At 41.1% G+C, this 14,278-nt stretch overlaps 2 protein-coding genes across 2 annotated transcripts; one reads left to right on the top strand and one right to left on the bottom strand.

The window, feature by feature from the left end:
* Nucleotides 1-11: 11 nt before the first annotated feature.
* On the top strand, nt 12-8,949 carry LOC149146991 (DNA damage-binding protein 1-like). Its single transcript, XM_089444551.1, is given in 3 exon segments — nt 12-195; nt 198-1,037; nt 6,653-8,949. Coding segments are annotated over 3 exon segments (3,321 nt in total).
* Nucleotides 8,950-10,736: 1,787 nt separating this feature from the next.
* LOC149146992 (uncharacterized) lies at nt 10,737-13,901 on the bottom strand. Its single transcript, XM_089441680.1, has 3 exons — nt 13,147-13,901; nt 12,984-13,065; nt 10,737-12,530 (listed from the first exon to the last, which is right to left on the bottom strand). Exons 1-3 carry the CDS (start codon nt 13,899-13,901, stop codon nt 10,737-10,739), a joined length of 2,631 nt encoding a protein of 876 aa, XP_089297806.1.
* Nucleotides 13,902-14,278: the final 377 nt, after the last annotated feature.

Raw genomic sequence — 14,278 nt, forward strand, 5'->3', positions numbered from 1 at the left:
AGGGGTAGAAGATGAATATGTGGAACTACGTTGTAAGTGTCCATAAGCCCACTGTTGTGACTCATTGTTGCGTGGGCAACTTTACTGGTCCTTGCGACATTAATCTCATCATTGCAAAAAGCACCTGGATTGAGATCCATTCTCTCTCCTCTCAGGGTTTACAAAAAGTTCTACAAGTACCAATCTATGGCCGAATCCAGCGCTTGAACTGTTCCGACCTGCTGGGGAGCAGCAGGATTCTCTTGTTATTTTCACAGAAGAATACAAGTTGAGTGTTGTTCAGTGGAATAATAACGGGGACCGTGAGCTTATTACCAGGGCTGTCGCAAATGTCTGGGATCTTAATGCGATCCCTGTCAAGAGTGGACATAAGATTGGTATGGTTGATCCGGATTGTCGAGTCATTGGACTCCACCTCTTTGATGGCGTATTTAGAATTATAGCATATGATGGTGTTGCAGGAGTTACACACGCTGTCGATATCATGTTGGACAGAACTGTTGAAGTTGTGGATATCAAGTTCTTGTATGGTTGTTCAAAGCCCACAATTGCTGTGCTATACCAACAACAACTCAGTTGTATGAATGGTGATGAACTGCAAGTAAGAACATATGAGGTGGATGTAAAAGGCAGGGATTTTAAGGAGATGCCCTGGTCTGTGCCCAATTTAGACCATGGTGCCCGTATGTTAATACCTGTTCCCATGCCTTTTGGAGGTGTTATTATTATTGGTGAGAAGACCATTGCTTATTTTAGTCCCTCTCCCTCTGTAGTATTCAAAGTTGTTCCCACACCCAACTCAATGACTATCATTCAGGCTTATGCCAAAGTCTGTGATTCTCAATATCTGCTCGGTGACCACATGGGTCACCTTCACTTGCTTTCTCTCATTCATGAAAAGGGAACGGTTACTGGCCTCAATATAGATCTGCTAGGTGACACATTTGTTGCTTCAACAATCTGTTATTTAGAGAATGGATTTGTGTACATTGGGTCTGATGAAGGAGATTCACAACTTGTCAAACTGCATCTTCCCCTGGATTCTATATATGTGTTAAATTGTAATTTCAACAGCGCAGGGCAGTTTTGGAAAACCGGCCCGGTCTCCCCACACCACCATTCGCAGAAGGCGGTATCCGTGAAGGGGGACCCGACACAATCAGGACGCGCCATGCGTCCCCTGTACAACACCAAATCCGCCCTCTCCCCGGACACTAAAAGTCGTTTTGTTTGTGCGACCTTGGGGAGCGAATTGCGTTGGATCGGGTCAAGAGGCTCGGATCTGCGTGAAGCTGCGCAGACTTTATCGACCGGGCTCGACGAATGAGGTGGCGACACGTGGCACCGAAGTGACGTCAGCCGACCCCGCCCGCGTCAAAATGAATTTTTTGTCGTTTTGTTAATTGACCGCCGTGGAGGAAAAGTAATGGTTTTTATGGGTTTTACGTGGAATTAGGTGGCGGCCCATTTAATATGGTTATGGGGCATTCGTCCTATATTTTTTTTATATGCTTTTATATATGGTCATGTAAGCTAGCATGTGTAAGTGGACCTGGTTGCAGTATGTATTGTGCCAGCGCACAATTTTTTTTATGTAATGGTGTTATGTGGTGGCTGCACACAGTAGTGCGATTTTTGTAAATGCACAGCAGTGCGATAAAACAAAAACAGGGATGTAATGGTTTTGCTCGCCATTGTAAAACAGAGGTGCATTGTAATGGTGTTGACCCTGTGCACGTTTTTTTTGTTCATGGAAATGTATTGAACGCACAGCAGTGCGAAAAGAATTTGAAAACAGGGATGTATTGTATTGGTTTGCCAACGCAAAACCAAGAGATAGCTTGACGCTGTTTTGTAAATACCCTCAGCAGTGGAAGACCGAAGTGAGAGAGAGACAAAGTCTCTCCAGTGAATCCCTCTCTGCGTAGAGGATGAAAGTTGTAACAGTTTTTGTTTTTAAGCAATAGAAAATGTTTATGCTGTGTAATGGACTGTTATGAGTCATTTTGTTTTTTTAATAGCTTCGCTGTGCAAAGGTCCTGGAACAAATGGAACAGAGCATTGGCTTCGTGATATTTGCTTGATTGGTTTTGGTATTTTCCCCATCGAAAAATACCCAACAGTGGTATCAGAGCTAGTCCATGCTCTTTGAAGACTCAAAGAAGCTGAAGGAAGGTGTTGTTACAGCAGTCAAACCTCTCCAGCAGTGTGAAGCCTCAGCCAAAAGCATTAAGGTATTCCTCAAGCTTTCCTTTGTGTTACTGTTGAAGAAACAGTCAGTGATTTAAAAAAAACACAGTCAAGTATTTAAAACCTAGATAAGAATGGTGAGGTCAAAGAAGAAAGCCTCCAAGCCTGCTAAAAATGTGTCTCCCTCCTCTATTAAAATATAAGACAATTTATTTGAATACATTTTGTTTGAAACCCCAAAGTTTGATGGAAACTTTGATGTATGGGAAATAAAGATGAGGGATTTCCTAATGTCTGAGGGGATTGAAGTCTGGGAGTCAGTGATTGATGATAGCAAGATGGATAAAGAATCCATGGAGTATGATGCACAAGCAGCAAAGACTATCTTGGATGGACTCCCTGATTCTGTGAAGAGGAATCTAGGAAAATATACATCAGCAAAGGATATATGGGACAGACTGCATGACCTTCATGCAAAGGGAGCACTGACCATGACAATGAGTCAAGAAGAACCCATCATAGAAGCTGAGAATGAAAAGCTTGACCTCATCAAGCTTCAAGTAAGAGAAAGGGATGAAGAGCTTGCCAAGCTTAAGAAGGAGCTTGACCAATGCAAGAGGAAACATCATGAAGAAGTCATATCCATGACAAATCAGTTGAACAAAGCAAAGAAGCAGGAAGATGCCTTGACATGTCAACTTGAACAAAGGCACATGAGAGTGAATGAGCTTGTGGAAGAGATTGGACAGTACAAGGTAGAGGTCTCCTCCCTTAAGTCCGAACTACAAGAAGCCAAGAAGCAGGCACAAGGAGCTGAAAAGAAAATGAAGAGCAGTCAAGCAAAAGATGAAGAAATCTCCAAAATGAAGACAGACATCATCTCTCTTAAAGTAGCGGCAGCTGAAGCTACTTGTAGCAAGGAAGAAACTGAGGGACAACTAGCAAAGAAAAATAATGAATGTGAAAAGTTAGAAGAAGAGATTGTCCTCCTCAGGAAGAAGGTTGAAGGGATGAACAAGATCATGAAGAGCTCTCAAGCTTTGGATGACATGCTCAGCTATCACAGATCTCCATCTGATAAATCAGGACTTGGGTATGTAGGTGAACCCTCAAACAAGGATGAGGATGCTTTAAGCAAAGGAGATGTGAAGAAGCCAGAAAGAGATGGTGATGCTCCTAGTTCCAGCAAAGGCAAGGAGAAAAATGAAGGCTGCAATAGAAGAAATCCTGCTCCAAGCAGAAAACTAGCTCCAAGAAGAAATGTAGCTGATGTCAAAGAGGCAAGAGGCAATGGTTATCATCAAAGAATCTCAAGGCAGCAAGGCTTCAGAAGTGCATCAAGAAAACCTCCATCTCCCAGGTACCAAAGTTCATTTTTTGGTTGTTGTTATGCATGTTCAAACTTTGGTCATATGGCAAAACACTGTAGAGCATTTCATAAAGATAAATGTTGTGGTCTCCGAAAATTTCCAAGAAACAATTTTAGAAGAAATCATGAAATGTTATTCATGAACAATGTTGAATGTTTCAAGTGTCATAACATTGGGCATATGGCACGAGATTGTAACTTGACATGGGCTCTTACACAAGCAAGACCCATGCAAAAGAAGAAAGTTACAAAAGTATGGAGAAGGAAGGTAATACAGTGTGAAAGCCCCTTGAACTCCCCAACTGATCTAAATTTATTTTGAGAAGAGTCTGCCAAAGAGAAGACAAGCATACATTAAAGGGGAGCTTGTAATTTTTTGTTGCTGAACTGTCTTAACAGTCATTCTTTAATGAAGACTTCTTTTTATAAAGGAAAGACATGAAATCAAATCTGCCATAAGAGCAGAGAAGAAAATGGGACAGCGCTCAAATGTAAAGTGCAGCGGCGCAATAAGGAGTATGCAGAGCATGGAGACCCTCACAGTAGTGGGAAGACAGAACATAAAACAACAGTTTGGAAATTTTTTTTGGAGCACATGGATTAGAATGAACAACAGTTTTGAATTTTTTTGTTATGGAGCACATGCATTGAAATGCATAGCAATGGAAGGTAGTTTCCTTCTATGTAATGTGAGAGAACATAGTCACAGCAGAGTGAGTACAATACACAGCAGTGAAAAATGTAATGTTTTTCTTCATATGCAATGCAGCATGCAAAGAAATGCATAAAGAAAAACAGGGACAACAGATTTTTAATGCACATGGGTGAATGAGAATGTGTGTGGCAGCAGAAAAATGAAAGGAACTGCACAGCAGTGCATTGTGTAAAAAAATTGAATGAAGACTAAGATTGTGTGAAGCAAGGGTGTAAAAAGAAAAGGCAGCAGCCCGTGTTAATCTTTTTTTTGTTGTGTGGAGAATGCAGCGCAAAACAGCGTGAGGATGATTTCTCTCTATGTGCAAGTAATGGAGAGTAAAGAGTTAGTGTATGGGCACACAGCAGTATGATGAAACAAAAGGCAGCCACAGTGCAAATTGCAGAGGCAACGCAGCAAATAAAAACCCAGGGATGACAGTCTATGGTTATGGGTATGGACAGCAGTGAATATGAAAAATGCAGCAGCATGAAGTTTTGTTGAAGAAATGAAAGGTAATGGATAGCAGCATGATGGCAAGAAGGAGAAGCACACAGCAATGCAAATAAGAAAATGCAGCAGCATGAAGTTTTGTTGAAGAAATGAAAGGTAATGGACAACAGCACATGTAAAAGAAATTTTTTTCTTTACAGCAGTATATGTAACTGTAATGAATGTGTTGTTCATTGAATTGAAATGCAATATATGCAACAACAGTGAATGTAAGAAATATTTACACACAACAGTGTAAATTTGTAAGTTGGGACAGTGTAATTGTTCCAGAAAAGACAGAGTATTTGTCTTTGAAAAGTGCACAAGCAGTGCAAGTGTAACACAGCAGTGTGGGGTAGACACAGTAAAGAAGATGGCACAACAGTGCAGCAGAGAATATGCAGCAACATAAAAGAACATTGTAATGAGTTTGCACACACAGCAGTGCAATGATTGTTTGTTTTGGAACTGCATTTGAAGCAGTCATTTGGTGAATCCCTCTGTTGAGAGGAAGATGCTCTTTAGCATTGTTTGGTAAATCCCTCTGTTAAGAGGAAGATGTTTTTTTATAACAGGTGAATCCCTCTGTCATGAGGAAGGTGCTCTTCAGCACATTGTAATGGTGAATCCCTCTGTCATGAGGAAGGTGCTCTTAAGCACAGTTTCAGGTTAATCCCTCTATCAAGAGGAAGACAACTTTGTTTGTTTGTGAACTGCATCAGAAGCAGTTGGTGAATCCCTCTATGTGAGGAAGATATCTTTGTAACAGCAGTACTGAGGAATCCCTCTATGTGAGGAAGTGCTTGGGTATGTCCTAATGCCCAGCAGTTGAAATTAAAGGGGAGTGTTAAATTGTAATTTCAACAGCGCAGGGCAGTTTTGGAAAACCGGCCCGGTCTCCCCGCACCACCATTCGCAGAAGGCGGTATCCATGAAGGGGGACCCGACACAATCAGGATGCGCCACGCGTCCCCTGTACAACACCAAATCCGCCCTCTCCCCGGACGCTAAAATTCGTTTTGTTTGTGCGACCTTGGGGAGCGAATTCCGTTTGATCGGGTCAAGAGGCTCGGATCTGCGTGAAGCTGCGTGGACTTTATCGACCAGGCCCGACGAATGAGGTGGCAACACGTGGCACCGAAGTGACGTCAGCCGACCCCGCCCGCGTCAAAATGAATTTTTTGTCGTTTTGTTAATTGACCGCCGTGGAGGAAAAGTAATGGTTTTTATGGGTTTTACGTGGAATTAGGTGGCGGCCCATTTAATATGGTTATGGGGCATTCGTCCTATATTTTTTTTATATGCTTTTATATATGGTCATGTAAGCTAGCGTGTGTAAGTGGACCTGGTTGCAGTATGTATTGTGCCTGCGCACAATTTTTTTATGTAATGGTGTTATGTGGTGGCTGCGCACAGTAGTGCGATTTTTGTAAATGCACAGCAGTGCGATAAAACAAAAACAGGGATGTAATGGTTTTGCTCGCCATTGTAAAACAGAGGTGCATTGTAATGGTGTTGACCCTGTGCACGTTTTTTTTGTTCATGGAAATGTATTGAACGCACAGCAGTGCGAAAAGAATTTGAAAACAGGGATGTATTGTATTGGTTTGCCAACGCAAAACCAAGAGATAGCTTGACACTGTTTTGTAAATACCCTCAGCAGTGAAAGACCGAAGTGAGAGAGAGACAGAGTCTCTCCAGTGAATCCCTCTCTGCGTAGAGGATGAAAGTTGTAACAGTTTTTGTTTTTAAGCAATAGAAAATGTTTATGCTGTGTAATGGACTGTTATGAGTCATTTTGTTTTTTTAATAGCTTCGCTGTGCAAAGGTCCTGGAACAAATGGAACAAAGCATTGGCTCTGTGATATTTGCTTGATTCGTTTTGGTATTTTCGCCATCGAAAAATACCCAACAATATGGATCAGTGGAATTTTCAGTTGTGGAAACATATGTTAACCTTGGTCCAATCGTGGACTTTTGTGTTGTTGATCATGGTGGACAAGAACACGTCGTGACTTGTTCTGGAGGATTCAACGATGGTTGCCTTCGCATTCTCAGGAGTGGCATACGAATCAACGAGCATGCAGCTGCAGAGTTTGCAGATGTAAAGGGAATGTGGCCATTACGAGCTTCTTCAACTCGTGACGATTTCGACACTTATTTGGTGCTGAGCTTTCTTGGTGAGACTCGTGTACTTGCCATTAACTCAAATGATGATCTAGAAGAAACACATGAAATAAAAGGATTTGTCCTTCATGCTCCTTCCTTATTCTGTCAAGATGCTATTCATGACCAGCTTGTTCAGGTAACAGCAAGTTCTGTGAGATTAATGAGTGCGTCTTCTGGACAGCTATTGTCTGAATGGAGAGCCCCCACTGTCACAGGATTGTCTATAATAGTAGCCACAGGTAGTGCTACCCAGGTTTTGTTGGCCACTCGAGGGTGTAATATTGTCTACTTGGAAATTGGAGAGGGATCCCTAACACTGAAGGGACATAAAAAGATTGAGTATGATGTATCTTGCATGGACATAACTCCTATTGGTGAGGATAGTAAACGGAGTGAATTGGCAGCTGTTGGACTATGGAAAGACCAAAGTATCAGAATTTATTCTCTTTCTGATCTGAAACTCATTCAAAGTCTCCAATTTGCCGAGAATGTTGTTGCCCGGTCTGTTTTATTTTGTAAATTTGAAGGGATTTCATACTTGCTGTGTGGGCTTGGGGATGGGCACTTATATAACCTAACATTGAACGTGAGCAGTGGGGAGCTTTCTGATGGGGAAAAGAAAAAGATTTCCTTGGGTACCAAAGGAATAAATCTGAGGACTTTTCGTCATGAGAATGCAACGCATGTGTTAGCGTTAGGTGACAGGGCCGCAGTTATTTGCAGTAGTAACCTGAGGTTGGCGTATAGTAATGTGAGTGTGGGAAAAGTTAATCATATGTGTTCTTTCCATTCAAAATCTTTCCCTAACAACATTGTGGTTGTAAAGGAAGACATGCTTTCTTTTGGTTCAATCGATAATATTCAGAATATTTACATCTCATCAGTTCATCTGGAGGAACAACCATATCGTATTTGCTATCAAGACAAGTCTGGAACATTTGCCATCTGCAGCATGAAGTATGGTTATGATGAAATGCAAAATCACTTCATTCGTCTCTTAGATGAAAAGACATTTGAAAATATTTCATCATATCCACTGGATATGTATGAAGAAGGTTGTTCAATCCTCAGTTGCTCATTTACAGATGATCATAACACTGTCTATTGTTGTGTTGGGACAGCTTATCGGTATCCTGATCAGGAAAATATATGTAAGAAGGGCCGAATTTTGGTCTTTTCGGTTGGAAACAGACAACTGCATCTGGTTACAGAGAAGGAGACAAAGGGAGCTGTATACAATCTCAATGCTTTTAATGGAAAATTAGTTGCAGGAATCAACGAAAAGATTGACTTGTACAAATGGATGATCCGTGATGATGTTTCTAGGGAGCTGGAGTTTGAATGTGGACATCCCGGGCATGTGCTTGCACACTGTGTAAAAACTCGTGGGGATTTTATCTTAGTTGGTGATTATGTACAATCTATGTATTTGTTGGTATACAAGAATATTGATGAGAGGGGACGCATATTAGAAGAAAAGGCTCATGATTATAGTGTAAACTACATGACTGTTGTAGAATTTCTGGATGATGATACGTACGTTGGTATAGATCAGAAGGATTTCAACATTTTTGTGGTGAAGAAAAAGAACGATGCTGCAATTGATTCGGAAGAGGAAAGAAAATTGAAGCTTGAAGGTGAATACCATCTTGGAGCTCTTGTTAACCAGTTCAGGCGTGCATCTTTAGCTCAGCCCTTGCCCTTGTATGGCAATACCATTCCTACAGTAATATTTGGAACAACTAATGGTATGATTGGTCTTATCGCATCACTTCCAGAGGAGCAATATCAAATTCTTCAAAAGCTGCAAATGCATCTTGTGAAGTTGATAAGAGGAGTAGGAGGCTTAAACCATAAGCAGTGGAGGTCATTCAACACTGGTCACACAAGAAATGTGAAACAGTTGCTGGATGGCGATTTGATTGAGTCTTTTCTGGATCTCAACGGCCAAAGGATGAGCGAAATTGCAACTGCCATGACCATTCCTATTGATGAGTTATGCAAAATGGTGGAATACCTTGCCAGCTTACATTGATATCTTTTATTTTATTTTTTTATCCAATGTACTTTTGAAATAGGAAAAATTATTTTGCTTGCGGTTTGTTTGGTGCCGTAATTGGTTAGGAGAATTGGTTTTGAGTTAGATATATGGTTTGTTTGGTGCCGTAATTGGTTAGGAGAATTGGTTTTGAGTTAGATATATGGTTTGTTTGGTGCCGTAATTGGTTAGGAGAACTGGTTTTGAGTTACATATATTGAATATGCTTTTTGGGTTACATTTGAATTATTTTTATATGTATTTCTAGATCATCTATATTTATGGACCGGTTAAGTAATGGTTTATGGACAACTTTCACAAAAATATAGAATTCTGTTAGGAGAAATGATTTTGAGTTACCATATATTGAATATGTTTTTTGGGTTACCTTTCAATTATTTTCTTTGCAGTTGTTTGTTTATCGTAGTTATTTGTTTTGAGTTACCAATTGTGAATATAGGAATCTATTTTTCTAGGGTTACATTTTAATTATTTTACCTGTATTTTCAGATAATCTATATTTATGGACTGGTTAAGTAATGGTTTATGGATATTTTATACAAAAATAATTGAAATATAGAATTGTTAGGAGAATTAGTTGTGAGTTACCATATATTGAATATGTTTTTTCGGCTACATTTTAATTATTTTTATATGCTAGTGTTTATTTGTTGTAGTCAGTTGTTTTGAGTTACCATTTGTCAATATAGGAATATGTTTTTGTGGAGTTGCATTTCAATTATTTTTATCTATATTTTCAGATCATCTATATTTATAGACAGGTTAAGTAATGCTTTATGGAAAGCTTTACAAAAATAATTGAAACATAGAATGATCTTAGGAGAACGGGTTTTGAGTTACCATATATTGAATATGTATTTTGGGCTACATTTAATTATTTTTATTTGTTGTTGTAGTTTTTTTCCGAAGAAAGAGAATTCATAATTTCCCTCAGAGAAAGTGCAATGTCTCAAAAAAACAAAATAAGCAGAACTGTAAGAGTGTATCCTCTATACAGGAGCAAAAAAGGACTATCTGTACTGTGTCTGTTATATACAATAAATATCATAGCATAGCAAAAAATTAGATGGGGGCATTGCCCCCCTGTGGGAGGCCATCAATATATGGTCGATGAAAAAATCTATGCATCCCATCTGGTTTGTATTCCTCGATTAGCCAATCTCCTAGAGGTCGATCTGCCGTTTCTTTCGAGAGCCGGTCAACAGTTGTATTTCTTTCCCTGTAGATGTGAGAAACAGTGATCTGGTCAAAATGTGTTTTGAGAAAAACAATTTCTTCCAAGATATGTTTCAATGAATATGCACGACAGATAGATTTGTTATTTGCCCAATCAATCACAATCTTTGAGTCCCCAAAAATTTGAAGTTGCCGACAGTTTTTGGACAAAGCAAAATAGAGGAGATGTCTCAGAGTAATTAGTTCAGCATGGTTATTTGTGCCTAGACCAAGTCCCATTCTCAGGTGAAAATAGTGTGATTATGATAGATGAAATAGAATGCCCCCCCACAGCCTTGCCTCGGTGCAGCCCCATCAAAATATGCCCACGGCATATCCTTGTTAATAATTTCAGGCATAATGTTCTTGGGTGTGATATGTTTATTTTCAAATGGGATCTTCGTATATGCCACGCATATGGACGGTGGGAGAAGGTGCCAATTGACCATGCAGTCCTAAAAAATGATGGCATTACGCCTATTCCAGATGTACCAGGACACCAAAAGCGGTAAGTTCCTAGACTTTTCTGAAGCCACAACAGACCACCACTATTCCGAGGCCGTAGGTATATCTTCCCCCTGCCAAGCTGTGTTTATGTTGAGGGCTTGTGTGACCTGGTTCCATAGATCCTTTGTGACCTCGCAGGTAAGAAATAGGTGTAGAGATGTTTCTTCCTCTTTTCTGCAGAGGACACACCATGTTGGTCCAGCAAATGCTCGTTTCCTGAGGATGGAGCCAGTAGGTAATTTATCTGCAAGAATATTCCACATGAGGAGTCGATTTCTTGGTTGAGCTTGTAGGTGCCAGATAGTTGACCACCAATTTTTATGCAGGTCGGGATTCTTTGCCTCGATCAACTTGTAGTAGCCTATCTTCGGTGCATAATTACCAGATTTGGCAGGCGCCCAAATTAACTCATCCCCTTCCTCATGTAGCTTGATGTGCGATTCAGTTAGTGCCTGTATGTAGTCTTTCCAATTAGAGTTCCATTCATCTGTCAGCTGCCACTGTCGGTCAATTATCCATGCCTGTGAAAAAATGGAAGAATGTTGCTGATCTCCAATCTGTGCAAGATATTTTATGCCCCCGTTGTTGAGATAACGAACCAAACCTTCCGACAGTATGTGTGCATTCCCATAGCCAGGCCAAGGATCTAAGCCTATGCGGACTTGTGAACCATTACCAATTCGCCATAGAAGATTGTCTCTAATGAGAGGCATAACATTTAGAGTGGCCTTCCAGATCGCAGATATGCCTTGTCGGTTCCAATGGGGTCTGCGGATCCATTCAATGATGTTGGAGGGCCAAATATACTTTTGGTGTATAACTTCCGCCCAAAGACTGTTCTGTTTGAGAAGTGACCAGCCCTGCTTGGCTGTCAATGCTTGTGAAAATTCCGAGAGAGATTTTAGTCCCCACCCTCCCCAACTCTTTGGTGTAGTGACCAATGACCATCTCGTCCAGGAAAAAATCTTACCCTTTTTATTTCCATTCCATAGGAATCTGTTGCAAATTTGTTGAATTTTTTGAAGAATGCCCTTTGGGATCCATGTGAGGGACATCCAGTAAACTGGGATAGCCTCTAGAACAGATTTGATCAGCAGAAGTCTACCTGCTTTAGACAGCAGACGATGATGCCAACAATTTATCCTTTTTTCAATTTTGTTGATAAGCCAAGACCAGTGCTCAATTTTGTACCCATTCGGCCTTAGTCTGAAGCCAAGATATTTGATGCCATCCAACAAATTATTTTCCAAGAAAGGGAAATGCTGGGTCGCCAGCTGAGATTCCTGATATGTGCACCCCACCGTGGACCTGGTAGATTTCTCCCTATTGATCACCATGCCCGTAGCTTTACAGAAGAGTTGAAGAATATCATTTAGTGCAATGGAGTCCCGGACACTTCCATTCAAGAAGATTAAGATGTCGTCAACAAACAGTAGATGAGTAAGATAGTACTGTTCAGTAATTTTGAGTCCACTGAAGTCTCCATTCCTTTTTGCTGTTGCTATGAGCCTACTAAGCCCTTCCATAACAATAAGGAAGAGTAGTGGGGAGAGAGGGCAGCCTTGCCTGATTCCTCTGTTGATGTTGAAGCGAGCAGAGGCCGAACCATTAATAAGGATAGCAAAGGAGACAATAGATATACAGTTTATGAGCATGTGGGGGAAGCCCAAATGTGTGAGAATCATCTTCAAATAGAGCCAGTTTACCTTGTCAAAAGCCTTTGCAAGGTCGATCTTTAGAGATATGCCTTTGAGGTTCTTCAGTTTTATGGAATGTAAGGCTTCCTGGGCAGTGCCAATAGCCTCTTGGATGTGGCGATTTTGGAGGAAGGCAAACTGTTCAGCAGAAATATGTGAGGACGGAATAGGTTTTATGCGGTTGGCAATGATTTTGGCAATAATTTTGTAGAGGAAATTACATAATGAAATAGGACGAAAATCATTGAAGGATGAGGGGTCATCTGTTTTGGGTATCAAGGAAATGAAAGTCTGGTTCATAGGTGGATGGATGTGCCCAGTGATCCGGCTCTCCTCAATGACTTCCAATAAGTCCTCGCCCAGCATATCATAGAAAGCAAGATAGAACTCCACTAGCCAGCCGTCCGACCCCAGACTTCTATCTTTTTTGAACCATTTGAGAGTGCTTTCCAGTTCCTGATTTGTAACCGGTTGAATGAGATCTTCAATGTCCTCCTATCCCACAAAACGAGGAAAATGACCTGCAAGATTGATGATGTCTGGTAGATTGATGACATTCGGTGAAGTGAATTGGTGCTTAAAGTGTAATACCCCCAATTTGGCAAGTTGTTGATGCGTGGAAGCCCAACCATCTGGTTCACTTGGCAATTTCCAAATAGTGTTTGATGCCTTTCTGCCATTTGCGAGATTATGGAAGTATTTAGTATTACTGTCTCCAGCTTTGAGCCAAATGGCTCTGCTTTTAAGCCTCCACAGCTCCTCCTTTTCTTGTAGAATCTTTGTTTTTTGCCCAAGCAACTGGTTCAGTAATGATTTCGAGTCATCAGTGAGATAGCCAGTCCCATTTTCATCTGTCAATAGAGCTATCTGTTCTTCAGTATCATTAAGCATCTGTTCATCACTGAGCCTCTTTCTCCTCGCCCAGGTCTCAGTCAGTTCCTTGAGCTTCTTTAGTCTATCACAGAAATCCACCGCTTTCCTCTGCTCTCTCAGGGGGGGTTGAGATGCCCAAAAATCCGAGACCATCTTGATGTAATCCGGCTCTTTGAGGAATCCAGCAAAGAATTTGAAAGGGGAGCGGGGCTTTGATTTTTTATCGCTGACCTGTAGTAGAATCGGATGATGATCTGAAAGACCCCCAGTGCTGACCCATTGTCTATATATGGGAAACAATTGAATCAAATCCTCATGCATCATAAATCTGTCTAAATGCTGCCCCAGAGCTGCCTCTCCAGTACGCTGATTGTGCCAAGTTGGGAGCTTCTTGTTCATAGGTATATCCACCAGTCTATGCGCATCTATTAACATATTCATTTGATTCGCGATAGGATCGATCTGAGCATGATGTCCCCAGGATTCTCCAACCCCCAAGGAGAAATTGAAGTCGCCCCCCAGCACTGTATTCTGTGTGATATGATTGCCATTCAGAAAGTTTTGCCAGAAAGAAAGCCTATTCTGGTTGGGGCCATATATGTTAATAATCCTGATAGGGATGCCCAAATCGCCCATGAATATGTCCATGCCAAGGAAGCCTCTGCCCCCCCATATGGAAAGAGGTCTGCTTTTTCTAGGATTTATACCAATGACTAGACCACGAGATCGGCCGCTAGCATCCAATCCATGGAATATCCAGCCCGAGAGAAGAGCTTGTAGGCTTCGCACCGCCACCTCAGATGTGCATAAGGTTTCTTGAAGGAATATTATATCACATCTTGATTCATGCATAAGTCTTTTCAGAGCCAAATGTTTTTGGGGTTGGCTAGTCCCCTGCAATTGTATGAGAGCCAGATCATGGGGAACCACAGGTCAGGGGCTCAATAACTCTAAGTGCCCGTTCAATGGTATACTGTCACCCCTGGGCGACATCAACAACAACATTTTGAATG

The sequence above is a fragment of the Pinus tabuliformis genome, chromosome 9 (assembly GCF_031772625.1).
Source record: "Pinus tabuliformis cultivar Carrire ecotype Pingquan chromosome 9, CPIR1, whole genome shotgun sequence".
Classification (NCBI taxonomy): Eukaryota; Viridiplantae; Streptophyta; class Pinopsida; order Pinales; family Pinaceae; genus Pinus; species Pinus tabuliformis.